At 41.4% G+C, this 27,874-nt stretch overlaps 1 protein-coding gene and 1 long non-coding RNA gene across 2 annotated transcripts in view; one reads left to right on the forward strand and one right to left on the reverse strand.

The window, feature by feature from the left end:
* The window catches only part of LOC129659163 (uncharacterized), a 122,440-nt gene that overhangs the window by 87,869 nt on the left and 6,697 nt on the right, over positions 1 to 27,874 (reverse strand). Inside the window, exon 2 of the long non-coding RNA XR_008717823.1 lies at positions 11,978 to 12,040. This is a non-coding gene — a long non-coding RNA (uncharacterized LOC129659163). The remainder of the gene's footprint in view (positions 1 to 11,977; positions 12,041 to 27,874) is intronic.
* The window catches only part of WNT2 (Wnt family member 2), a 42,898-nt gene continuing 28,978 nt past the window's right edge, over positions 13,955 to 27,874 (forward strand). The window contains exons 1-3 of the mRNA XM_055590297.1: positions 13,955 to 14,073; positions 16,183 to 16,409; positions 21,698 to 21,975. Of these exons, the coding sequence (XP_055446272.1) occupies positions 13,991 to 14,073; positions 16,183 to 16,409; positions 21,698 to 21,975 (588 nt within the window). The 5' untranslated portion in view covers positions 13,955 to 13,990. The remainder of the gene's footprint in view (positions 14,074 to 16,182; positions 16,410 to 21,697; positions 21,976 to 27,874) is intronic.

Genomic DNA, 27,874 nt, shown 5'->3' on the forward strand with positions numbered 1-27,874 from the left:
TTGCAGTTATCACTTGACCCTAATTATTATAGTTTTTGATTTAGGTCATACCTGAATGGTCTAGTGGTTTTCCCTACTTTCTTCTATTTAAGTCTGAATTTGGCAATAAGGAGTTCATGGTCTGAGCCACAGTCAGCTCCTGGTCTTGTTTTTGTTGACTGTATAGAGCTTCTCCATCTTTGGCTGCAAAGAATATAATCAGTCTGATTTCGGTGTTGACCATCTGGTGATGTCCATGTATAGAGTCTTCTTTTGTGTTGTTGGAAGAGGGTGTTTGTTATGACCAGTGCATTTTCTTGGCAAAACTCTATTAGTCTTTGCCCTGCTTCATTCTGTATTCCAAAGCCAAATTTGCCTATTACTCCAGGTGTTTCTTGACTTTCTACTTTTGCATTCCAGTCCCCTATAATGAAAAGGACATCTTTTTTGGGTGTTAGTTCTAAAAGGTCTTGTAGGTCTTCATAGAACCGTTCAGCTTCTTCAGCATTACTTGTTGGGGCATAGACTTGGATTACTGTGATATTGAATGGTTTGCCTTGGAAACGAACAGAGATCATTCTGTCATTTTTGAGATTGCATCCAAGTACTGCATTTCAGACTCTTTTGTTGGCCACGATGGCTACTCCATTTCTTCTGAGGGATTCCTGCCTGCAGTAGTAGATATAATGGTCATCTGAGTTAAATTCACCCATTCCAGTCCATTTCAGTTTGCTGATTCCTAGAATGTTGACATTCACTCTTGCCATCTCTTGTTTGACCACTTCTAATTTGCCTTGATTCATGGACCTGACATTCCAGGTTCCTATGCAATATTGCTCTTTACAGAATCTTACGGCAGAAAGTGAAGAGGAACTATAAAGCCTCTTGATGAAAGTGAAAGTGGAGAGTGAAAAAGTGGGCTTAAAGCTCAACATTCAGAAAACGAAGATCATGGCATCCGGTCCCATCACTTCATGGGAAATAGATGGGGAAACAGTGGAAACAGTGTCAGACTTTATTTTTCTGGGCTCCAAAATCACTGCAGATGGTGACTGAGCTATGAAATTAAAAGACACTTACTCCTTGGAAGGAAAGTCATGACCAACCTAGATAGCATATTCAAAAGCAGAGACATTACTTTGCCAACAAAGGTTTGTCTAGTCAAGGCTATGGTTTTTCCTGTGGTCATGTATGGATGTGAGAATTGGACTGTGAAGAAGGCTGAGCACCGAAGAAATGATGCTTTTGAACTGTGGTGTTGGAGAAGACTCTTGAGAGTCCCTTGGACTGCAAGGAGATCCAACCAGTCCATTCTGAAGGAGATCAGCCCTGGGATTTCTTTGGAAGGAATGATGCTAAAGCTGAAACTTCAGTACTTTGGCCACCTCATGCGAAGAGTTGACTCATTGGAAAAGACTCTGATTCTGGGAGGGATTGGGGGCAAGAGGAGAAGGGGACAACAGAGGATGAGATGGCTGGATGGCATCACTGACTCGATGGACGTGAGTCTGAGTGAACTCCGGGAGTTGGTGATGGACAGGGAGGCCTGGCATGCTGCAATTCATGGGGTCACAGAGTCGGACACGACTGAGCGACTGATCTGATCTGATTATAGTTTTTATTAAGTAAGTTTGAGAGCCCACAGCCCAACTTGGTTCTTCTTCAAAATTATTAGACTATTCTAAGCTTGTTGCATTTTCATATACATTTTAGAATCACTGCCTGAAGAGACTTATCTGTACTACAACTAATTTAGATAACAAGGTCCTAGACTTCAAACCAATACTATAATTCAATACGACAAGAGTGGGAGAGAGTGAAGGTTTTGTGCATGCAAAATAATGTGAACTACTTCTGCCAGAGAGAAGAGTGTGGAAGGTTGTATTTTTCCACAGCTACAATAGTATCTCCTATGTTACATGTTCTTCTGCTTTACCTTACTACACTCAAGATGGGCCCTCGAAACATCTAGCTTTGAAAGCCAAGAAGCTTGCATCCATGAGATGTACAAGACTATAGTGAATGGAGAGACAGTTCTTAACAGGCTCACACAGACTCACTGGCTGCTTCTCAGAGCATAGAGCAGAGGCAGTAGGCTGAAACACTGGAGGCTCCTTCACGAAAAGAGGTTTAATTGCTTCTTTTAAACCCTTCAGCCTGAGGGACAGGCTTCTTATTCATCCAGTGAGAGGAACATAAAGGAAAAAAAGAATGAAAGAGAGTGGAGACAGCTTAAAGGACTTGCGGGACATCATCAAGAGGACCAATGTTCACATTATAGGAAACCGAGAAGGAGAAATGAGAAAGAATATTTAGGCCCCCCTAAAGGGGACGAAATATTTACTGAAAATTTGCCTAACCTGGGGAAGGAAACAGACATCAAGATCAAGGAAGCCCAAGAATGTTTCAAATAAAAGGAATCCAAAAAGACTCACATCAAGACACATTATAACTAAACTGTCAAAAGGTAAAAGATAAGGAGAGATTCTTAAAAGCAGCAAAAGAGGGACACTGCCAAGACAACAGAGTAGAAAGACTGTGAGGCTCACCTCCTCTCATGGACACACCAAAATTACAAGTATTTATGTAAATACTATCAGTGAAAAAGACCAGAACGTCCAGAAAAGATCTTATGCAACTAAAGAGAAAAAGAAGGAACTACAAAGAAATGGGTAGGAGTCTCAGAACCACAGTGTAGTTAAGACCAATACTCCCAGGTGGGTGACACCACCGAGAGAATCCCTACAGTCACATCGCTTCTCCCCAGGGAGTGAAGGGGACCAGCCCGTACTGGGGTCCTCAGATTGGAGAGCCCATGCTGGGAAGACAGCCCCCAGAATGCCTGGCTTTGAAGGCCAGTGGGACTTACTTCCAGGAGACCCAGGGGGCTGTGGGAAATAGAGACTCCACCTTAAACAGTGCACACAGTATCTAATATGCTCTGGGACCCTGGGCAAAAGCACTAATTTAAAAGGAGCTTGATGAAACCTGATGACTGAGAGAGTTTTCCAAAGAGGCAGCAGACAACTGAAGCTCGCCTTGGGGACACAGCCAGTGGCAGCAGCCATCCTAGGGGCTCATTCTGCTACCTGGACACTGGTGCTGGTAAGTTTGGAATCCTTCCTCTACCTTATTAACCCTAGGACCCCTGCCCCAGATCCCCGCCTGTAGGCACCAGGGCTAGGGCATCTCAGGCCAAACAATTAACTGGGTGAGGACACAGGCTCATCTGTCAGCAGATAGGCTGCCTGGAACACCACCTGAGCTCACAGCTGACCCTGGATATAGCCTGGGCCATCAGCAGCCCAGGCCTGGCCCCACTCACCAGTGGACAGGCATTAGACCTGAGACCCAGGACCCTACAGCCAGATGGCCAACAGACACATGAAAAGATGCTTCACATCACTACAGCAGGAAAGTACAAATAAAAACCACAACGAGGTATCCTCTGACACCTGTCAGAATGACTATAATCAAAATACAACAAGTAATAAATATTGGTGAGTATGAGGAGAAAAAGGAGCCCTAGGTCCCTGTTGGTAGAAATGTAAATTGGTACAGCCACTGTGGAAAGGAAGTATGGGTGTTTCTCAAAAAACTAAAAAACAGAACTACCATATGATTCAGGAATTCTAGTCCTGCATATACATCTGAAGAAAACAAAAACACTAATTTGAAAAGATTCATGTAATTCATTCAATTGTAAAACATTCAATGTTCATAGCAGCATTAGTTACAATAGCCAAGATGTGGAAGCAACCTAGCTGTCTACACTTTGAGACATAAAAATGGAAATATATCAAAACTAATGGGATACAACAAAAGCAGTTCTGAGAGAGAAATTCATGGTGATAAATGACTACATTAAGAAACAAGAAAGATCTCAAATAAACAATATAACTTTATACCTCAAGAAACTAGAAATAGAACAAATTAAACCCAGAATTAGTAGAAGGAAATATCAAAGATCAAAGTGGAAATAAATGAATTAAAGTTTTAAAAGATAATAAATAGAAAAGATCACCAATGCAATGGACATAAACTTCGGCAAACTTTGGGAGATGGTGAGACGCCTGGTGTGCTGCAGTCCATGGGGTCACAAAGAGGTGGACATGACTGAGCGACCGAACAACAAGAAAAGATCAATGAATCTAAGAAATGGTTTTTTGAAAAGATAAGCAAAATTGACAAATCTTCAGCTGGACTCACCAAAAATAAGAGAGAGAACTCAAAATCAGAAATGAAAGAGAAGACAACATAATTTATGCCACAGAAATACAAAAAATCATAAAGACTACTATGAAGAATTATACACTAAAATGGGCTTACCCAATGGCTCAGTGGTAAAGAATCCATCTGTAATGCAGGAGCTGCAAGAGACAGAGGTTCGATCCCTGGGTCAGGAGGATCCCCTGGAGAAGGGAATGGCTACTCAATCCAGTATTCTTGCCTGGAGAATCCCCATGAACAGAGGAATGCAGCAGGCTACCATCCATGGGGTCATAAAGAGTCAGAGATGACTGAAGCAACTGAGCACACATTTACCAAAACACTGAACAACTTAGAAGAAACGTGTAAGTTCCTAGAAGCATACAACATATCAAGGCTAAAACATGAAGAAACAGAAAATATGAGCAGATCTATTACTAGGAAGGAGATGGAATTAGTAATAAAAGAAAAAATTCCCAACAAACAAAAGTCAGGAACAGATGGCTTTGCTGGTCAATTCTATGAAACATTTTAAATAGAATTAATAACAATCCCTCTCAAACTTTTCCCAAAAGATAGAAGAGAGAACCCTTCCAAACTCATTTTATAAGGCCAGTATTACTCTGATACCTAATGTCTAAAACTAGAAGAGAACATGACAAAAGAAATTATAGTCCAATATTCTTGATAAACACAGAGGCAAAAATCCTCAACAAAATACTAGCTAACCAAATTCAGCAACACATGATTAACCATATTGTTACCATAAACGTCTACCATAATCAAGTAGGATTTATTCCAGGCATGCAGTGATGGTCCAGTCAATGCCTACAAACCAGTGTGTGATATACCACATTAACAAAAGGAAGGATAAACTCATATGATCATCTCAACAGACACAGGAAAAGCACTTGACAAAATTTGACATCCATCGCTCATAAAAATACTCAACCAAGTGTGTTTAGAAGCAATGTATAATACCTTAACACAAGAAAGGCCATATATTATAAGCCTACAGCAAACACTTTACTCAATGGCTTTTTTAAAAAAAAGAAACCTTCTAAGATCAGGAAAAAGACAAAGATTCCCACTCTTACCACTTTTATTCAACATTGGAAGTGCTAGCCAGAGTAACAGTCAAGAAAAAAAGAAAAAAATGCCATCCAAATTGAAAAGGAAGATGAAATTTGCATCCATTTGCAGATGACATGATATTATACATAAGAAAGCTAAAAACTCCACCAAAAGAACTGTTATAACTAATAAATGAATTCCATGCACTTGAAGGATATAAAATCAATATACAAAAGTTACTTGCATTTCTATATACTAATAATGAACTATCAAAAAGGGAAAATAAAAAAACAGTTACATTTTAAATTGCATAAGAGAATAAAATACCTAGGAATAAATTTAGCCAAGGAGATGAGATACACATACAATGAAAGCTATAAGACACTGATGAATGAAATAGAAGATATAAATAAATAGGCTTTATAACAACTACCCAAAACAGGCTTCCCTGGTGGATCAGTGGTAAGGAATACACCTGCAACGCAGGAAACACGGGAGATGTGGGTTCAATCCCTGGGTCAGGAAGATCCTCTGGAGAAGGAAATGGCAACCCACTCCAGTTTTCTTGCCTGAAGAAATTCATGGACAGAGGAGCCTGGAGGGCTACAGTCCATGGAGTCACAAAGAGTCTGATACGGCTGAGCAACTGAACACAACACAAACCCAAAGCAATCAATAGATTCAATGCAATGCTTATCATAATTTCAGTGAAACCACTATCACACAATGTTATTATTTTTGCCTTCAACCATCAAACATATTTTAAAGAACTGGAGAGAAGCAGAAGTTTATAATATATATCCATCTATTTACCATTTCTTTGCCTTTTATTTTTTCATACCAGATTTTCCAAATTTCTTTCTTGGATCATTTCCCTTTTAACTTAAAATTTTCCTTTGGCCGTTTCTTTTAAAAACAAGTCTACTGACAATTTTCTGTTTTCCTTCATCTGAGAGTATGTTTATTTCATTTTTATTCATGAATGTATTTTCACTGGATATAGAATTCTGGACTGAGCTCTTTTCTCTCAGAGCTTTAAAAAAGACTGTTTCATTCCTTTCTGCTTTCACAATTTTTCATGAGAAATCTACAGTCATTCAAATCATCATTTTCCTTTGTTCCTCATAAGTAATGTATCACTTGTCTCTATTGTCATACAAGATTTTGTCTTCCTCTTTAGGTTTTGGTAGCTTTGTTATTATGTGTCATGGCATGGATTTCTTTGGGTTTGTCCTGTTTGGTGTTTTTGAATCTCAAGGTTTTTGCCTTTGACCAAATTTATGAAATTTTTAACCATTAGTTCTGCAAATATTTTTTGTTGCAATGGACTGTTTATATTGTTTCAGAGATTCCTGAAGCTTTGTTCATTTCTTTTCACTCTTTTTTTTTCCTTCTGTTAGGACTAGATAATTTCTACTGATATGGCTTCAAGTTCACTCACATTTTTCTGCCATTCCAATGTTGCTACTGCCCTTATTCAGTGAGATATTTCACTGTCTCACTGTGGAAGACAGTACATATTTTTTCAGTTCTAAAACTTCTGTGTGGGTCCTTTTTCCATTCTCTGTTTCTTTCCTGATGTTTCCTATTGTCCATTTGTTTCCAAAGTATTCATCTTTACTTCTTGGAGCATTTTCATCATAGCTGCTTCAAATGTCTATGATAACTTCAACATCTGTGTCACCTATGAAACAGTGTCTGTCCATTGTCTTTTCTAGTCACGTTGGAATGTTACAGGTTCTTTGTATGTCAAGTAATTTTTTGGCATCCTGGACATTTTGAATAGAATGTTGAGACTCTAAGTCTTGTTTAAATCCTATGAAGAATGTTGATATTCCTGTTGTAGCACGTAATCAAGCCAGTTGGGTTCAGGCCAAAAATTCTGACCACCTTACCTTTCTGTGGGTTCTTGCTCTGGTGTTATTAACATTTCAGTTTTCAAGTTTTGTAATGCTATTTCCATGCCTGCCTCCATGTGTAAAGCCCAGTGGTTTATCTGGGACCTGACAGAGGTATATCCCACTGTTCTTTTCTCAAAGTATGATTTTTAGAGTCAGATCCGCATGTGCATACCCTGGGAGGTCAGCATAGGAGTTCACATATACCTTTGTGGGATTACTTCCCCAAGCTCTTCATTCTGTATGTGATTTTCTAGATACTTGTGGGTCTTCTGTCCAGAAACTGTGATTTTAGTTATTTCACTCTGTCATATACTTCCTGTGACTATACCCTTCTGGAGCCACACAGCAGGAGAGAAAGAGAAAGGGGAGAAAAGCCATGAAATTTTGTCCCACCTTCTTGGTACCAAGTTCTTCAGTGTGGAGAGGATTTTTCCCATCTCTTAAGAGTTTTAGGCACATGTGGGTCCTTGCTGCTGCTAATGTCATTACTGCCAATATCAACTTTCTAGGGCATGAGTTATGAGAGAGACTGGGGGCTGGGGGAAAATGGGATTTTCCCCACTCTCTCTGAGTATGTTAGGAGTTCCTTTTAGGCTCCTTGAATCAAAATTCTAGAGACTGTCCCTGGAGATCTCTCTGCCCTACTCCAGTGTTTCGGTGCTTTGGGTCCAGGCTGCATGATACCAGAGGAGATACAAAAAAGAAACTTATCACTTAGTCAACTTAAAATGTCAGTGATTCTTAATCCATTAACTTTTCAAAGTGAATGCTTCACTGCCACCATTCACTTTTCAGAGTCCTCAAATAGCTTCTCTCTGCATTCCTTCCACATTGTCTAGCAGTACTCAGTGGGAGAAACAGCAGATTGTACTTATTCCATCTTACCTGGAATCAGAGTCCCTTCCTGAGTTTTGTGCTAATGTTATATATTTTCCTTCTACATTGTTTAAACCTTGTAAGATATTATAGTTGTTTCAACAGTCAATATTATTTTATATTTTCCCACAGACTTACCCTTCCCAGTGTCCATTCTTTTCTGCAATTTCATAATATCATCTGGTATAATTTTCTTTCAGCCTAAAGAACAGACTTAATACTTATTTTCTTAGCTTTTGTTTGAAACTATCTTTGTCTTCATTTTTGAAGGATCTTTACAATGATTATAGAATTCCAGTTTGGCAGTTATGATATCATTCTACTGTCTTCTGATTTCTGTTGATTTCAGTAAGGTTCTGTTGAAAAGCCAGTCATATATTAGGATTTCTCTCTTGAAGCTATTGTGTTTGCCTTTTGATGCAGCTTTAATAATCCCTGTCTTTGTCAGTCATTTGTGTGATTTGCTTAAATATGGTTTTCCCTGTCTTTATTCTTGAAGTTTATAGATTTCTTGAATATGTGGTCTGATTTGTTTCAGCAATTTGGAAAATTCTTATTTGGAAATATTTTCTTAATCCCATTCTCTCTCTCCTCTTCTTCTTCTAGATCTCTAATTACAACTAGGTTAGACATTCTTATGCTATATCTTATGTTCTGTATTTTTAAACCCTTTTAACTCTCTCTCTCTCTCTCTGTGTCCATTAACCTGAATACTTTTTATTCATTTCTCTTCTTGTTTACCAGTCCACTGTTCTGCTGGTTCTAGATAGTTCAACCCATCCATTCTCAATTTCAGTCTTAACTTCCCCCCTGCCCTCAGTTCTAGGATTTTCATAAGTCTTCTAACATGGTTCCAGCTCTCTGTTAAAATTATCTGTTATTTTTTGAACTTTTAAATTTTAGTTATTTTGCTGTCCCCAGATAAATCAAAACTAAATTATTTGTGGGTCTATTTTCTGTTGGTTTGCTTATGGGGTTTTTTTTTTTTTTTTGCTTTTTGTAACTTTTAGATTTGATGCTAGATATAATAGATAAAAATTTGTAGAGACCCAGAATGAAATTATATTCCTCCAAGGAGGGCTGCATTTTCTTTTGGCTTGCAAATAGAGAACCCATGACTCAGTTTGATCCTGTCAAAGTGGGTTTAACTTCACTGGGACTGCTCTGTTTCAGTTTTGCCCTTGCTCATGAACTGTAGTCTCTCCCAAGGTAAGGGAAAGAACAAAAGAAGACCTCCTCTTTCAATTTTGAAGGATATTTTCACTGATTATAGAACTCAGTGTGAACCATTTTTTGTTTTCAGCATTTTAGAGATGTTGCTGAACTGTCTTCTGGCTTCCATTATTGCTAGTAAAAAGTCAGTTTATGACATGTATTCTTGTTCCTCTATATTTAAAGCATCTTTCCCCTCTTGCTGCTTTAGAGATTTTTGTCCTCCTTTTTTGAGTTTAAATTGTTTGATCATGATGTACAAAGGCGTGATATGCTTTGTATACTTATGTTGCTGGGTGTTTTGGGGTCTGTAAATTGATGTGTTTTATGATACTAGACAAATCTGGTATAACATATCTTCAAATATTTTTGTCACATTTTTTTTCTCTCCTTTCTTTTTGTAACTCCACTTGCCCAAGCCTTGCAGCATCTTACCACAGCTATATTCCTCTCAGCTCTTGGCCAAGGACTCGGGGTTAATTTCCATGTAGACTTCTTGGGCCCTCTTTTTCACAGCTACATATTTTCAGATATTTACATATCTATAGATACCTATATTCAGATATTTCAGATATTCTACCCTGCCCATCTCAGGTACTTCAACAGCCGAGACCTCTAAACCCTCCCTGCTTAACAAAGACTACCACTCTGCTTGCACCACCCCTCCTCCCCCAAAAGTGTCCTTCGGCAGAAAAATCAGGACAGGTATGGGACAGTTACGGAGCACACGCCGTGTGTTTTCCTTCTGTCAAAGACCATAGCTGTGTGCTGCCTATTACCCAGTGCTTGAAAAGATCTGCCTTATCATTTTGTCCAGGTCTTATAGTTTTTTTCAGTAGGAGAACAAGTCAGGTACCTATTACTTTCTAAGGTAATAGGTAAGTAATAGGCAAGTCTTTGGTGCCTGTTAATTTAAATGCACATTGAGATTTAAATGATTGATATTAGAACTTTTCATAAAAGCAATTTCTGACAAAGAATAGGTAAAAGTGAAAGAGTTAGTCGCTCTGTCATGTCCAACTCTTTGTGACCCCATGGTCTGGAGCTCACCAGGCTCCTCTGTCCATGGATTTCTCCAGGCAAGAATACTGGAGTGGGCAGCCATTTCTTTCTCCAGGGGATCTTCCTGACCCAGGGGTCCAACCCAGGTCTCCTGCACTGCAGGTGGATTCTTTACCGTCTGAGCCACCAGGGAAGTCCTATGAATCCAGATAGTATATCAAATAAAAACATGGGATATATATCATTAAAACTTTTTTTTCCTGCTATGTGTATCCATCTAAGAGAATCATATACATAAAAATAAAGGTTAAGTTTGAAATTTGAAGTGTTTTCATTGCCCTTAATGGCTTGCTCCCTTTCCCCTTTAGTCACTCCTAAATTCTTTATTAATAAAATTTATTAATAAATTGTTTATGCATATGATTCTCTTGGACATTTAGCAAGCAAAAAAGGTTTAATGACATATATTGTTTTTATTTGATATATTATCTATATCATTATATATATAATAATAATACTAGATTTAGAAAGCAAAAAAATACAGTTTTTCTTTCCCCTCCTTGATCTGTTCTGTTAATACACAATGTTCTTTTAGGATCATTGATTCTAAGTTTGAAATACTAGACTTTTGAATCACTGGTTAGTGAGTAGCTAAATCGGGGTCACTGCCTTAGGAAGAAGCCAGTTCAGACTGAAACACAAATGACTATTTGGTTAAAGAAGTAACTGTCCATTTTTAAAGGGTGGAGATGGCTCGCTAGTAAATTAGTTTTCCCTCTGCCCTGGGAGATTAGACAAACAATGGATCTAACTAAGAAAATAGACTGACTCATTTGGCTACAATGCTATACTAAAGTTACAAGTAAAGTAACATTAATATCCAGAAAGAGAATTGGGTTCTGTATATAGTAAATGAATTTTACAATCAATTCAATGAGAAATAAAAAATGAGATATTAAATGCACAGATCTAAAGGCATGTTGAACTCTGTCTCCTAACTCATCATCTGCTATAGCAAGATGGAAATCATGTGCAATTTACTTAATTCTTCCTTAGAATGGTAGTTTTTATTGCAAGAGAGGTGAAGTTTGTAATAACTTTCTTTCCTCCTAATTTTCTTGAGCATTTCCCAGCTTCTAGTAATGAGCACTCCATCTCAGTACAGATGAGGTAGGAAGAAAGTCAGACCTGCTGGGCAGGAAGAGAATTTGTACAGGGCTAGTTGATTACAAGTGAATAGGGGTGGAGAATGTTAAAGACAGACTCACAGACCTGGAAGTCACCTGGTCCAGACTGCTTCTAGATAGGACAGGAAGAAGTGTCTGCGTGAACCTTTCTCACATCTGGATTTAGCTTTTCTTGAACTTTTTTAGCCTTCGCCATTCACCAAGGCTGATTTCTTCTCAGCAAGCCATGAGGTACTGCTCCTGCCCCAGGATAAAGTCCTTTGGAGTGGATTTCATTAGTTTTGGGGATGGTCCTGATCTCATTCCAGGAGGTCTGTTTCAGGTTTAGGTCATTTCATTGGCCTCGTCTACAACTGAAGGGCAGATCTCCTGGCCACTCCATAACTCCCTGGGTGGGGAGGAAAGGCCTCTAAGCTGATAGTCACACTCCATGTATTTCTAACTCCCCTCTACTGGGAGATGCGCTGAGGTGAGTGGAACTTGAGTGTTTTAGATAGTTTCAGGTCTCACTGTCCAGGAGAAAAGCAGACAGCCTACCTTTCCCAACATACACACCCACACCTCTGCAGTATTCACTAGTCGCTGGTAGAAGTACAGGGACTGTGGACAAAAGAGAATGGAAGTAAATTTTAGCTTACTCTTCTGCTTCACCCAGGAAAAAGGTTTATGAGTATAAGCATAGACGTAAATGAGATATTTCTTGCTGTTTAGTGCCTACCTCATCACTCTCTTCTCCCCTTAACCGCCACCCGCGCACAGACACACACACACAACCAGCTTGTGCACACACTGTGAGCAGAAACACAACCCGCTCCTCCCCTGCCCCTCCCTCCCTCCCTCCCTCCCGGCACAGACCGATCAGAACTTCCCCTGGGTCGCGGCCCAGCGATATGAAGCGGCCCTGGCGCGGAGCCCTGCTCTTCCCGAGTCGTGGGTGGCGCGGTGCTTGTTTCCCTCCCCTCCCTTTCCGGACCCAAACGGGGATGTATCTGGGTCAGCCTGGGAGGGGCTGGACCTGCCAGGGACCAGCGGTTGAGGGGCGGTGGGGGGGAAGGGGTGGCGATGACAGCATCTTTCAGGTTTTTTGCTTTTCTGAGATTCGCCCCGTCCAGCTTCTCACCTCGTTCGCGCCGAGCGAGAGCTGATGCTCCGGCCAGCCTCGGCTCTAGGAATAGGGTGTGGGGAGAGCCTGTCCCTCCTATCTGGACCGCCACCCCTCCATTCTCTGTGAACAATACAGCGCCCACCCAACCCCCAACACGCACACACATTCCCCAAGGCATGCTCCGCGGGCAGGCGGGCGGCGGGCGGCGGGTCCCCCCCCCCCCCGCCCCAGGAAAAGAGCAATGGAACAGTTCACGGCCGCCGCGAGTTCCTGGTCTTCCTTCCTTTCCGGTGATAAACGGCGGGGCTACAAGCCAGTTGCTGCTCAAGATGCTCCACCCGCGGGTTCAAGCCTCTTTCTCTGGGCCCGCCAGGGGCCCAGATCAGGACCGATGGCCCCTTTACCACCGCAAGGCGCAAAAGCTGAGCGCCCGGGCGACAAGAGGCGCGACCAGGGCTGGGGCGCGGACCCTCGGCCGGCTCCTGCTGCCTCGCTTCCTCCCTGCATGGTCTTTTGCGCCAGGGAGGAGCTGGGTGTGCGTAAAAGCCGCATCTTCCCCAGACGCTATGGCTGAGTACGCCTGGGTGAGGTCCGGAGGGTCAGGGACCTTCCTGGCTCCCCTCCCTGCGAGCTCTGTATATAAGCCCAGCACAGAAGAATCAAGGCCACAGGTCCTCATTTCCTTGAGGCCTGGCCCCTCCCTCCCCAACCTTGCCCTCCTTAGCTCCAAATTTACAAGTGTTTGCTCTTCCTTTCAGTGTTAGGGAGAGAAGCGGAGGAACGAGTTGAAAATCAGCTCTGGGTTTCTGCCTCCTGTACACAGCTATCTCTTTACCCTCTCCCTCGTTTCCCCACATTGCACGCTGGGGGACTTCTGTAGCCTCGTCTATCCCGAGCGCTTGGTCCCGCAGCTGGGGACCCACTGATGCTCTTTGACCCGGAGCTTCCCGAAAGGTGTCTGCCTCCGCGGGTGCTCGAGGCCACGCAGAGGTGTTTCTTCCTCCCCACCTCACTTCACCCACAGACCTCTCTTGCCATCATTTCATCCACCCTTATATAAAACACCGCTCCCCCCACCCCCACCGCCTCCGCCACCCTAGCCGGCGCAGCGCCCCCCTCCCTCGGCTGCGCCTGGGCGGGCAGGGAGCTGAAGGGACCGGGACGCGCCTGAGGCGCGCAGAGCTCTCCAGCAGCCCGCGCTCGCCGCGCCTGGGGAATTGGCTGTGGGCGAGGCGGCCTGAGCTGGCCTTTATCGCTCGCCCCGCTGGTCGCTTGAAACTTTATCAGCGAGTCTCGCCACTCGCCGCAGACGCAAACGGGGGGCGGGGGCGCGGCGAGGCGCCGGCGGCCGTGACGAGGCGCTCCCAGCGCCGAGCGCTTCTGCTCCGGGCACGCATGGCGCCCGCACACGGAGTCTGACCTGATGCGGACGCAAGGGGGTTAATATGAACGCCTGTCTCGTTGGAATCTGGCTCTGGCTCCCTCTACTCTTTACCTGGCTCAGCCCTGAGGTCAGCTCTTCATGGTGGTAAGTCCACGCGCACGGGCGCCGAGGGATTTTGGAGATGGGAATGGAGACCGCACTGGGCACATAGATCCTTCCCGGCGGCGCTTCCTCGCAGCCGTGGCAGTCACGGATTCCGACCCGATCCCAGCTGCTGCCCTCTCCTATCGCCCCTTCGCTTTTCCTCGGAAGGCCATTCCGGCTTTGACAACTCCAATCCTTCCACCACTACAGCCACCCACTGCACACACATTGCCCCTCAAACGAGAGCTCGGATGTTTGGTTTATTTGGATCCAGCTGAGTGACAGCAAAATCGGGATCTTTTAGACAAGCGCTAGCCGGGTCTCGAGCTCCACTAGCAGAGACGGTCTGTGTATGCGTGCGCACGCGCGCGCGTGTAAACTCACCTCCGAAACTACAATCGTCTCCCTCTGCTCCCACCCCGCAAAACCCTCAAGGTAAACCGACGGGTCAATTCAGGCAGGCGCGAACCGTGGAACCCAAAGCGTGTGATTTTGCATTATTTCTCGTCCTTCCACATTCCTAGTGCTTCACCCCAGTGGGGCGGAAGAACATTTTGCTGCCCCAGGTAGAGACTACCACCTTAATAGAAAGCTCCAGAGGTCGGGGACTCTAAGACGTTACCCTGTTCGAAACCAGTCACCTCAAAGCGTAACTTTGCTGCTGTCCCTTTATACGGTAATCTTCTATTTTGCAGAGTAAAGGAACTTTGAAACCTAACAGGTTATCATCCTTAAATGTTACAAGGGGAGAGGCTCTCCCCACCCACAAACTCTTCTCCATCTTCTTCTGATCTTGAGAAGAGAGAGTTGAGAACTCTCTAACGTTTTTGCACCTAAAAACTTCAGAACAGACACTTAAAACTCTATTTAGAAAGATCGGTTATCTGTTATGAAGTGCTTTTTTTTTTTTTTTTTTTTTAAGAATCTGGCAAAAGTAAGGCATCTTGGCCAAATGAAAGACTAGAGCAGGAAGCTTTAGGAAGACACGAGCTCTCCAAAGAAGCAAGGCAAAGGGTTGATAGGAAGAGGGGTTCAATTCCTTCCTAAGCTGCTTTGAACAGAAAGGCGTTTAGCCTTGACACTGCTGACACAGGATCAAAGATTGATTTATCAGAGTGACCATTTTTCAATAAAATGACTATTTCTGTTTCCATGGGTATATAAACATTATTTACTGCCCAGGCTTTTTGTCACATTGTCTCTCAGCTGTCACTTAAATATATTTTTGGGGAGTCACAGCTGTAACGATTTTATGATCATATAAAATAATGAAAATACAAGAAAAAGACATTCTCCTTGTTTGATCGCTTCAAAAGACACCTATGGCAGCTTGGGTTATATAAAAGGTACCTTTCTAAACATTTCACAACTAATAGAGAACATCTGGGTAGAGATGATGATGTAATTTTTTGTTAAAGTTTCTTTTCAAAAGTACTTTATGAAGCTATAACACTGTTTGATTCTTCCAAACATTTAGTATCCTTAATAACAATAGAAAGATTTTTTTCCAAGGGTTCTCTATAAAAGCCAAAAAAGAGCTGGAAAATGGAAATATTTAAAGGATTCTTTAGTAGGAAAAGAATGGCATGTCTGTGCAGAGTGTAGCATCAGATCCCAGTAGGTACTGATTAGACAGACAGTTTCTTTAAGACACTTAAACATCGGATCAACAAAATGGCAGTGAGGAGCTTCTAAAGGTCTACTTCCTCCAAAACCAAGTCTGGACACACTGTATATTGAGATCAGAGCCTTCTTGAGAAAAATGTCTTCCAAAAACCTGTTGGCCCTTCCCCTCTCACCCCATTCCTGGACTGCAGACCTCGCCTCTCCCACTCTGCCCAGAGCCTCGTCTGGTGGCCTTAGCTTCGTGGCCAAGAAACAGTCAGCACTTAGTTTTGGGGTGGCTTCTACCAGATCACTCACCATACCTGCCGTGCCACTTCTCCAGTGAACTTAAGTTTAAAAAAACAAAACAAATTTTGCTTTCTAGTATCCCCTAAAGGATAAAGAATTCGTATTTGAAATGCTGTTTTGAACTTTTCCCACTCCGGGGAAACACCCTGCCAGGCCTTGCTGTTCAGTACTCTCCCCAATGTTGGTCCTTCCTAGGTACATGAGAGCTACGAGTGGCTCCTCCAGGGTGATGTGTGACAACGTGCCAGGCCTGGTGAGCCACCAACGGCAGCTGTGCCACCGACACCCGGATGTGATGCGTGCCATCGGCCTGGGCGTTACTGAGTGGACGATGGAGTGCCAGCACCAGTTCCGCCAGCACCGCTGGAACTGCAACACCCTGGACAGGGATCACAGCCTCTTCGGCAGGGTCCTGCTCCGAAGTAAGTCTCGCCTTCATACAGCTCATGGGCTCTGCCCTCACATACACACACCCTTACTTGGTCTTCACAGCCCCTGCCCATCTTGTCTTGCATTCTGTTCAGTCGAGAAGCTTATTCTGTTGAGTGCCATTGGCCCTATTTTACAGATGTGGGCTCGAGAAATCAAGAAGCTTGTCTAAAGTTTTGGAGGAGGCTGATCATGGGTCAGGATGCAGTGTTCGTTGGCTCTGTCCATCCATGTCCCTTCATAACCCTGCCTGTCCCTCCAGGTTCAGATTTTGTCTCTAGGAGAAAAGGAAGCAGCAGCCACAGAGCATTCTTGACTTTTAAACTCTTCTTTCTGGGACCTGACCCTACCAGAAGGATTTAGCAGAAGATTGAGAAAGAATGCCCACATCTTTTATTGGCCATAAATGGTCATTGTTACAATAACAAATCAGTGTGATTGAAAAGCAGAGAGAAACCTCTGCTTGTCACTTTTGACCTCCCCCATTCAGCTACTCAGTCTTGGGTCACTCTGTTTCTGAACTCCACCCCCCCACCCCCGGTAAACTGTAAATTCTGTACGGCAGGGACTCATTCTGCCTTCTCTGCATCTTGCTTGTATCTCATATGTTGTAGGCAGCACTCATTCATTGAATGGTTGAATGAATGAATGGATAAACTTGTAGTGAGTACCTATTCTCCAGGTATGTTTTAGGCAGAAGGATATTTATGGAAGGTAGGGTGAGAACCATGAATACATCAAGGTAGACCTTCGAGATATTGAAGGTTTGGTTCCGGATCACTAGTCACTACAGTAAAGCAAGTCACATGAATTTTTTTGGTTTCCCAATGCATATAAAAGTTATGTTTAAATTATATATATGTGTATTACATTATGTATACATGTCTATTAACTACTGTAAAAACAATGTACATACCTTAATTTTAAAATGCTTTATTCAAAAAATGCTGTCATCTGACAATGCAGGGTTGCCATAAAGCTTCAGTTTGTAAAAAAAAAAAAATCACAGTATCTGTGAAGCGCAATAAAGTGCAATAAAATGGGGTACGCCTGTGGTTTCTTTACTTTTTTAGAAAGCACATTGAAAATTATCTAATTACATAATAAATGTTCTGAATGTGGAAAGTAGCTCACTAGCTTATATACAAGCAGAGAAAATTAACTGAAAATCAAATCCTATTTAAAAAAAAAAACCCCATCCCTTAACCTGGCCTTAGCAATTTCTTCAAGAAGCAGCACATCCCATTTGCTACTGGGAAATCTGACTGAAAACACAACAGTCTATGTGTGAATCGCAGAAACAGGAAGCTTTCCTCTTGTTTTTGCCCACCGCCCTCCCCTACCCCCTTCCTAAGAAAATCGTTAGGGCTGTGCACTTGGTAATGCTTAACAGAGGGTGTTTCTATCATGTAATCATCATAGCCCTAGGGTTTTATGAGGCCAAACGCATAACTGAATGTCTCTAAAAATCCCCCAAGGGCGTAGTGCTCTCACTCTTAGTGTATCCCTAAAGTTAATTTACTGCGATATTCTGCAATTTTATTCTCTAGTTTAAGAACTATATTCTTCTGCATTCCTTTTGGAGTTTCGATATGACATCGCAAAATTTTTGAAAGGATGATAATAATAAATTTCAGCTACATGGAATTTTAAGACTTCACCTAGATTAGTTCACCAGTGAATCAATCAAAGTGCTGGACCTTGTCAAAGAGAGTTTGCAAATATCTGGCACAAGAAATCTTTGCATATATTATGTACAGGCTCTCGGTATTTAAGATGTATTAGGAGTGTTCCTTTTCAAAGTTCTCACAACTGATTACAAATTACAATGACTACAAATTAAGAGTACCTCTCATTTATAAAATGATCACCTATAGAGTCTGTCTATGAAAATCCATTAAGATGTCTTCATAATCAAAAAAACCCTTTAGATCACAAATCAAAGGAAGCAAGTTTGACCACTGATCCTAAAGACAGTATATCTCCCAAAGCTGGAGATTCATTCATAAAATACTTTAACTTAATATTGGCAATATTGGTTTCTTCAGAGCTGTACCGTGGCTGAGAGGGGAAAGGTAATAAATAGAGAAAGCATAACAAGTTTGACTCAATCTAAGGCTTCAGGTAAATTAGAGATTATAACTGTATTTCCTTCAGATTTCTTTCATATGAAGCCGAATGCTCTGCCAAAGCACTCAAAACTTAGAACACTCATGCTACACAATTTCTTTCCAATCTTCACAGAAGGCCAGATTTCTTCCTGGACATTTATGTAAACTCCTGTGACTGTCAGTGATGATTTTGTGTTGGTTATGGGAAGGCTGAATTTGGCCTAAGGTAGCTTATCCTGGAAATAATCATGAAATTCCAATGAAGTTATCCAAAGAGTTTTACAATTAATTGCTTGGAGGGAAACTCACATCTTAGAGTTATAAAGAAGCCTCCTTCGGAAACCGAAGTGTTCTCATAGATGAATAGGAAAGGCAAAGGGCAGTACCATATACAATGAGAACATAAAAGTTACTAACATACCCTGTGGTCACAGAGAAATGGAGAACATTTGCCTCTTTTCCTTCAGAGAACAAGAGTAAGACCAGAACAATCTTTAGGAACTTTTGTAATTTGCTCATTGAACTGGCTGTCCCCCGACATGGGCAGAGAAATGTAAAGACAGAACTAGTAAACTTAAAAATAATCCTACAAGAATTTGCATATACCTCCAGAATTCTAGAGTAAGCCTTAAACAAAAAAAAGGTTATTAGGTAGCCTCCTTGTGTTTTTTTTTTTTTTTTTTTTAAAGCAAGCATTTTAAAAAAGAGCTGCATAATCCATAGCCTTCCAGAAAGCCTAGCTTCTAATGTTTTGCCCTCCCAGTCACCTATACTAGCCTATACACTGAGTAAACACTGCTTGACTTATCTCAAACGAAAAATTAGAGAAACTTGAATAGTAACATAATAGGAAGTCTAAATATCACCATTCAGATTTGGATTTTGTTTAATATTGCAATGGCTTTAAGCAGAATCAGTTTTTCTAAAAGGCCTAAGATCAAAATTTATTTTGTTACAAAGCCAACTCTTGAAATGTGCTACTATTTTGCACATAGCATTTAAGTGATTCATCTAAGACACTTAACTGAAAACATCTTAAGGCTGTATCTACATGATACCAAAACATCTGGAGGTAAAATGAAAAGTCATTCCATGTGCTATTTTTTTTATTTAAATAAACAAATATCTAACTATTTAGTAATGAGTTTGAATAATAAATGACACATATTCAGAAAGGTGATGGTTTTGCTTTGGAAATTATTTCTGAAATGTAGCAGATTTTGAGTGATTTTTTTTTCTTTCAGCCAATAAGTCAATGTACTTGTTTGCAAGTTAAGCCAGGATGCAGTCTATGAGTAAGCAATTCATTCCTCTACCAACTTGCAAAATACTGTCTGGTCACTGACATTCTATCTTCTGGATCTTCCCTAGCTTTCCCCTAAAAGACCACCTCCTAAAGTTTCTCTTCTTTCTCCTTAAAAAGTAAGATTAGTGCATAATAGATTATGCATTTGAGAATTTCCCCCCATGTGATATCTCTAAATGTGGGCACTGAACTCCAAATTCAAAACCAGGTTTTAGCAGACCAATGGGATGACTATGGACAAGGTATTTTCTTAAACAGTAAAAATGAGTAAGATAAAAATTTTATTTATCAGAAAGCTACTACCAGAGATTAAGCCACATCTCCATCTATTAGTCATCAGTTTTTACAGAACATCTCAATTTCACTTAGAAAATCATCTGTGATCCTTATAATATAATCTTGAATCCTAAAACAGCTCCCACGACCATCACATTTCTCTCCGGAGAGCACTACCTGCTACCTATGGCAAATATTCATATAATTGATTCTACTTAACTTCAAGGCATGATTGATTCCTTTTCTTGGTTTGTTTGATGATTAGAGGTTTCAGGGGAGATTTTTTTTGAAGGCTGAGGTAAGTGCCATTTAATATGGTGTAGATACGTTTTCCTGATTTTTAATAATGAGACTAGCAGAGCAGATATTGTAAGGGATGTATAATAAATTTTAGCACTGAATGACAAACGGAAACAAGTAGGGCTTCAATGCGAAAAGGTGGTTTGTTCTCCCAGCTGCCTGGTTCAAAAAGTCACACTCGTTTTGACATATTGAATCACCAAATGGCTCTCCATTTGCTTCCTTGCATTGGCATTAGTTTGTTCAGCTTCTATTTTGATTGTTAATATATTTGCTGCAGCAACCATTAATAAAAAGGCATGCTAATAACAATGAAATACAGCTCCACTTGAAAAATGAGGTGCACACAGACCCTAAAGAGCCTTATATCTGTCACTATACCACAACACCGTGTTATGAGTTACTACAGATTATTAAAATAATTTAATGTAGTTATTGCACTGAAATATGTACCTTTCAGTCTGTAAGTGAAAGTAGCCTGTGCTCTAATAAAGAACAATTCTAAGAAAGCACCCCAAAGGGTTCTTGCCCAGGTCTAATTATAAGCGGTAAATTTGTTTCCTTCCAGAAAAACTAAAGAAAAGCTTTTCACTGTCTTTCACCCAATACCAGTGATTAGCGCAGGTGTTCCAGAAGAAAGTAAATTCACCTTAATAGTTAGACGTAGCATGTAACTCAAGGATATTGCATATTGCCTCCAAAAATCTCTCCCTTACTTGCAAGTTGATGCCAAGAGGGGATGGTTACTGCCATGAACTGTCTTCCCACCTCAGCCCCTAGATTACTTTGAATTCAGCATTTCAGTAATAATCATTTACATGCATCTGAGTGTCCTCAATAATGCCTGGAAGGTTTTTTCCAGGAGAGCTGTAGTGGTATTTTAGAATACCAAAATATGTTATGGAATGACAGAATTGTAAAATTCAGATGGTATGGTGTAGAGGAGGAAACAAAGGCCTAGGACACATTTGTGTCCTCTCTTCTGGGACACATGAGATTCTAGGTTAAAAAAAGCACATGTATGAGACTAACGTGTGCGGGGCAGGCTCCTTCTGCATTTTCTTTTATACTCTATTTACTTTAAGGATAGTTGTTACACAGTTATCCAAATTGACAAAGGCTTGTAATAAGTGCAATGATTCATATTGAAGAGCGAGCCTTGGCTCTAGGAAAGAATTCTTCAAGAATACTTTGTCAGAGGTAGAACAAGTATTAAACAGCCATCATGTGAAAGTTATTCACAACGAGCCATTTCAGACTACTTTTAAGCACAGCATCTTTGTTACAGGTAGCCGGGAATCTGCGTTTGTTTACGCCATCTCTTCAGCTGGAGTTGTATTTGCCATCACCAGGGCCTGTAGCCAAGGAGAATTAAAATCCTGTTCCTGTGACCCAAAGAAGAAGGGAACCGCCAAGGACAACAAGGGCACTTTTGACTGGGGCGGCTGCAGTGATAACATTGACTATGGGATCAAGTTTGCCAGAGCGTTTGTGGATGCCAAGGAAAGGAAAGGCAAGGATGCCAGAGCCCTGATGAATCTTCACAACAACCGAGCCGGCAGGAAGGTATGGACTGCGACAGTGCTCACTGTGTAGACTGCATGGCCTTATAAATCACTTAAGCCAAGCTTATCTTAAACTTCCCGAGAGTTACAAAAATGCTTATCATCACAGCTTCCCACTGTCCCCCAGCCCAGAGCTGTTTGCTCTAAAGAATACCACCGACTGGGCTGAAATATCCCACCTGCACTCCACCTTCCCTACCACAGCGGAGGTGAAAGAGTCCACCCACCGCTTTGGGCAGTGAGTACAGTCAAGTGTCTGTGGTCTCTCTGCATACTGTACCATGTAGTACAAGACGGCATCTGTGGCTGAGGCTAGGGCTGCTTCCCACATACGGATGGGACAGCGAATGCTTGTATCTAAGGGGTGTCAAGACCAAGAACATCTTCTCTCAAACTTATCATGAAAGCAGCTCACCAGGCATGGCTTGTTGGCTTCTTCTAGATTCAGGGAGGCTCTTTTTAAAACCAGACCCCAGTTTCACTCTTGAAAGCCCCACCTTGGGTTTTCTGGTACTGGATGAGTAAATGCACCAGAGGAAGATGTGCCCCAGAGGTGCTTTGGCCCCTTAACCGCTAGTCCTGCCTAACTTTTTGGGTATCTGGTCAGTATTCATTCCCTAACCCCTGTTTGTTAGATGAGGAAACAGACCCTCCAGAGCTCAAGGTCACCTGCAGAATCACAAGAAATGTCAGAACTACAATTCTGGTTTCACCTCCCAGCCCCGGGGTGGTTTGGCCTAGGATTAAACCATTTTAATGCCAAAGATCAGTCCACTGATGAGCCATGTTTGGGGATATGGTGGCATGACCGGAATAACAAGAGAATCTGAATGCTGCATGTTAGGCCTTTGTGTAAAAAAAGCATAAACCGGTTGGGCTAATCAAACACTCAGTCAGAACGACTCTAAAATAACCTAATTGCCAATGAGAAGAGATAACCATAATTTGTCTTTTATCAACACAAAATAAAAATGTGCTTGATATTAATATGTAAAGAAAGATCAGCATAAAATTGAAAAGTCCCCAGGGGGGCTTTAATAGGAAAAAGAATAGAAAAGAATGCAGATCTGTTTGGTTGAAAACCCTTTTACTAGGCTCACAGAGGGAACAGATCGCATTTAAAGGAAGTTGGAAGGAAAGAAGTCTTGCTTAGCACATGGAATAAGATGAGTGTGACCTGAACTGTTTACAAACAGTACCTTCTTGAACTTTGAAAATCAACATTCTTTATTTTCATGGATTTATGAACTTACAGTGACTACTGCCAAGAATATAGACTACGGTTGTGCAATCCTACAACTATTGGTAATTACTGTTTATGCAATGGCTCAGATAAGGAAAAATTTACATTGACCTTTGTTTTGACATTGATACCACATGTATAGGTTATAAAGTGTGGTGTCTTTGATAGGAGAATGCTGCTCAATTATTCAAGCACAATATATGGATCTCTCAGACTATCTGTACAGATAAGAGCATATGGTTATACACTGCATCCAAAATAACATTGACTCATCAAAATAAATGTTAATTTTGCTTAGTAGGTCATTAGATATTGAATGTTTCCATTCTTCAAGACAATAGATCTCAGCTATTATACTGTAGGCTCTGAATCAATATGACTTTTAATGTAAATCACATGATTCCTTACTGGGTAGTGGTGAACAGCTGTCAGGCCTCAGATATTCTCCTGCCTACTCTGCAAAACTTAGGAGGCTACTTTTGATCGGAATAAAAGTGCACACACTGACTTTTTAAAATGTGGCTTTAATTAATGGTGGGTGGGCAGACTTTTTCAAGGAGATGCATGATGTCAGTGAATATGAACTTTAATGAGAGTAAATGTATTGAGATAAACATGCGTCTCTAATTCTCTTCTTGCGGTCATTAGACCCCCAGCCTCTGCTCCCCCTTCTTACCAGCAGAAGGTCTGTGGAATCAAAATGAGAACAGGCTGGGCTGTGTTTGAAGGCAAACCTCCTGAGCTAAGCCTCCAACTGGCCTGGCTCTAGTAAACCCCAGCCTCCAAAGCTGACAGCAACATTGATTCATTTGTTTTTTTATTCTTTGCTTTTCAGTGTTTCCCAAATTGTCCAATATGAACATTTTCTACTTTTTTAAGTGGGGCTGCGGGGGGAGAAGTAGGGCCAATACATTTTAAAAGAAAAGCCATCTATTCCAAGATTGTTCTGTTTAACCAATGCTACGCATGAGAATGCAACACCGCCATCTCAACAGGCCTTAACTTTCCCCTAATATTTGAGCAGTTTAATTCCTTTATTATAGCAGCTGCTTAGAGCACCCTCATGTGTCTCTGTGCTGTAATATCATTTTAGATCTTCTGTGCTATTATATCATTTTATTTTCATCACAGCTTCAACAGAATTTGTAATGATGTTTTCCTGAAACTCATCTTGAGTCTAGTTTTCTACTTCCAAATAGGGCTATTAATAAGTCTTGAAAAGATAAATCTACCTTGTTCAAAACAAACATTTTATGAGAAAAGACATTCCGTAGCTTCTCTCAGCAGTTCTTTTTAGATCTAAAGAAGCCATGCTATAAAAGCTTGTAAATTGCATTAAAATTAGGTTAAGGTAAATGACAAGCAAAAGGTTTTTGGTTGATATCCACCACTTGTTTCCTTTCAGGATCCAGAAAATGGCTTTTAAATTAATCCACTCTTTCTACATGAAGTAATCCCAACTTCTTTTACGTTTCCTGAGAGAATGTGTCTCAAAATAGTCCATGTACCCAATCAAATACTGCCCTTCAATCACTGGACATTTCCATAATAAGAGAGGAATTCCATAAAGATATTTTCCCGCAAAAGTATTTCTTACCATAGTGAAGATGGAACATAGGATGTGAAGCAAGACCTACCTTCATTTTAACCCTGCAATACCAATGGCTTGCTGCTGCTGCTAAGTCACTTCAGTCGTGTCCGACTCTGTGCGACCCCATAGACGGCAGCCCACCAGGCTCCCCCATCCCTGGGATTCTCCAGGCAAGAACACTGGAGTGGGTTGCCATTTCCTTCTCCAATGCAGGAAAGTGAAAAGTGAAAGTGAAGTCGCTCAGTCGTGTCCGACTCTTCGCGACCCCATGGACTGCAGCCCACCACACCAGGCTCCTCCGTCCATGGGATTTTCCAGGCAAGAGTACTGGAGTGAGGTGCCATTGCCTTCTCCAATACCAATGGCTTAGATCACTGAATTCAGCTCCCTCAGATGTAAAAGGGATTTCAGAAGGCTATGGAAAGACAAGGAAGGGAACAGAAGAGAACCTGGCACATAGTAGGTGTTTAGTAAAAGTTAGTCCCCCTCTTCCTTCCTTAGTGATGTGAAGGTTATCTGTAATTCGAGGTACAGAATCAGGCACAAATCCAATTTGAGCTGGTATTTAGGATTCAATCTGATCTCTTCAAGTACCCAGAGACTCATCCTCAAATACAGTCTGACATACTAATACAAAATAGGCATAAAAAATAGTCTTCCCTAGTGTACAAAAGACCATCAAAACCCTTTGTAATTTGATTTCTAAAAACCCCTACAGGAATAAAAAATAGTATTAGTATTTTTGTTTTTCAAATAAGGAAACTGGGTCTCAGAGGGATCAAGTGGCTAACACATAGGGGCACGCAATCATGGGCTTGGGGGTTCAAAGCCTCTGCTTTCACCCTTTTGTCTTTATCTACCTTTCCGTATTGTCTCTGTTGAGAAAGATAAACACACAGTATTTCTGTATTAAAAAAAAAATTAAAAACAAAAAACAGCAGCAGCTGCTGCCCTTGGAAGGTAGTTTACTCACGATTTTTCCCCCTTTGTGTGTGTCCTTAATTTCACAAGTCTTCTAAAGTGAATATGTATTATTATTTTTAATAAAAGGGAAAACTTTGTTTTAAATGCCAAAAACATAACTTCTAGTCATCATGAGCACGCCTAATGCAACTCAGCCTTATTTGGTGGGATTCCCAAAATTTCAACTCAAGGCACAGCAGGTATGTGCTGTTGGGTTGAATTTGGGGAAAGCACTGTTTCTGGTACTATGGCATATGGAGAAAAGAATAAAACAAAGTTCTGACCACAAGAAACTAAATCTGAGTCAGGGAGACAAGTGAAATACAATTGCGAGGAAGCGCTATACTATATGGTAGAGTAGGAAAATCACCCAACAGAGCCAGTCAGTTGAGGAGAGAAAGGCTATGTCATAAAAGAACTGGATGTTGGAGATAAAGGTTTCCCATGACTGAGATAGGGCAAACGCTTTCCAGGATGAAGCGCCTCCAAATCACAGAAAGATATGAAAGCAGAAAAAACATCAGAAGTGAGGCATGACAAGGGTCCCAGGGGAGCTCATGGCTGAGAATTAATGCTCCTGAGGCTTCAAATCGGAGTCTTGGCCAGCTTTGGAGAGCCTCAAATGCCATGCTGAGATATTCAGATGCCGCTGTGAAGCAACAGGAAGGTACTGAACAGGAAGGTGCTGAACGAGGCACCGGGGGAGATGTTAAATACTTAAGTTCTATCTCTATGCATTGTTAATTTCTCTAGAGTCCACTTTAAAAGAATGATAGATTTCAAAGTTCAAATCTCCTGGTTTGAATGAACAACTTAAAAAAATGGACTCACCAGGAAATTTATGAGACATTTTTACCTCCCTGAATTTTATTTTCAGCCTTACCTATACATATAAAGACTGATACAAACACTAAGCTTCCTGATGAGTAGTAATTAAAAATTAGCACATGGCAACTGATGTTGCTATTGCTATTTATATTTTTAACATAATGTTTACATTGTTTTTGGCATTTCTCTTATAGCTCAGGGAGTAAAGAATCTACCTGCAGTCTGCTTGCAATGCAAGGGACACAGGAGACACGGGTTCAGTTCTTGGGTTGGGAAGATCCCCTGGAGAAGGAAATGGCAACCCACTAGAGTAGTCTTGCCTGAAGAATCCCATGGATTCTGCCAGAGGAGCTGGCAGGCTGCAGTCCATGGTGTCACAACGAGTGCGACACAACTGAGCCCGAGCATGGACGGACTTACGCTGTCATTAGCTCATTGGGGGTTCTCAGCGATTGACATCATGTTGACTAAGCAACATGGAGGCTGGGCCCCTGGAATTAGAACACTGGTTCTAAAACTTGAGCACAATCTTCGACAGGTTACCTAACAAGGATTGCTACATAAAATGTATATACATATGCACCAGGTTTTAAGCAAGCCTAGAAGATAGGTATCATTATTATCCATATTTTGCATATGAAGAGACTAATTTCAGTTAGGGAATAAGTTCAACTTGTTTCCCAATTCCCACTAGAATTGAATTTATTCCCTAGCTGAAATTCAAACTTAACCTAGCCTCCTGTAATTTTTATTTATATATTTTGATAGCCTATATTTTGTATTTTATATGTGAGAAGTTTGAGGGTGAAGATCCAAAGTTTTAGTTCTCTGCCCTGCCCAGGCCAGCCCCAAGCAAGGTCAGTGCTGCGGAGCGGAGCACTGGGCCTGCCCCTGAGCTTAGCCCACTGGGGCGTGGCACAAAACAGATACTTCCCAGTTCTGACTACAGGAAATGCCTCCAAAGTCAACACAAATGGATACTGTACAAGATGTAAGCACAGCTTTACAGGCAAGTAAATCGTGGGCCTAATAAAGGCTTCCAAGAATAGATCCTATGATGCCACCTAAGATAAATAATACATAATGGTTCTGAACCAAGAGAACTGGGCGTGATGAAAAAGAAATCACTCTCTAAAAAGTAAGGAATGTCAGTAGAAAGAAAAGTGATAAAACTGAACTGAATTAGAGCCAAACTGCTTTAACCTCCTATATATCCTCATCTTCCCCTCATGTTGAGCATTTTCATGAAGCCCAACTTTCACTTAGCACAGATTT

Source organism: Bubalus kerabau, chromosome 8, assembly GCF_029407905.1.
Source record: "Bubalus kerabau isolate K-KA32 ecotype Philippines breed swamp buffalo chromosome 8, PCC_UOA_SB_1v2, whole genome shotgun sequence".
Classification (NCBI taxonomy): domain Eukaryota; kingdom Metazoa; phylum Chordata; class Mammalia; order Artiodactyla; family Bovidae; genus Bubalus; species Bubalus kerabau.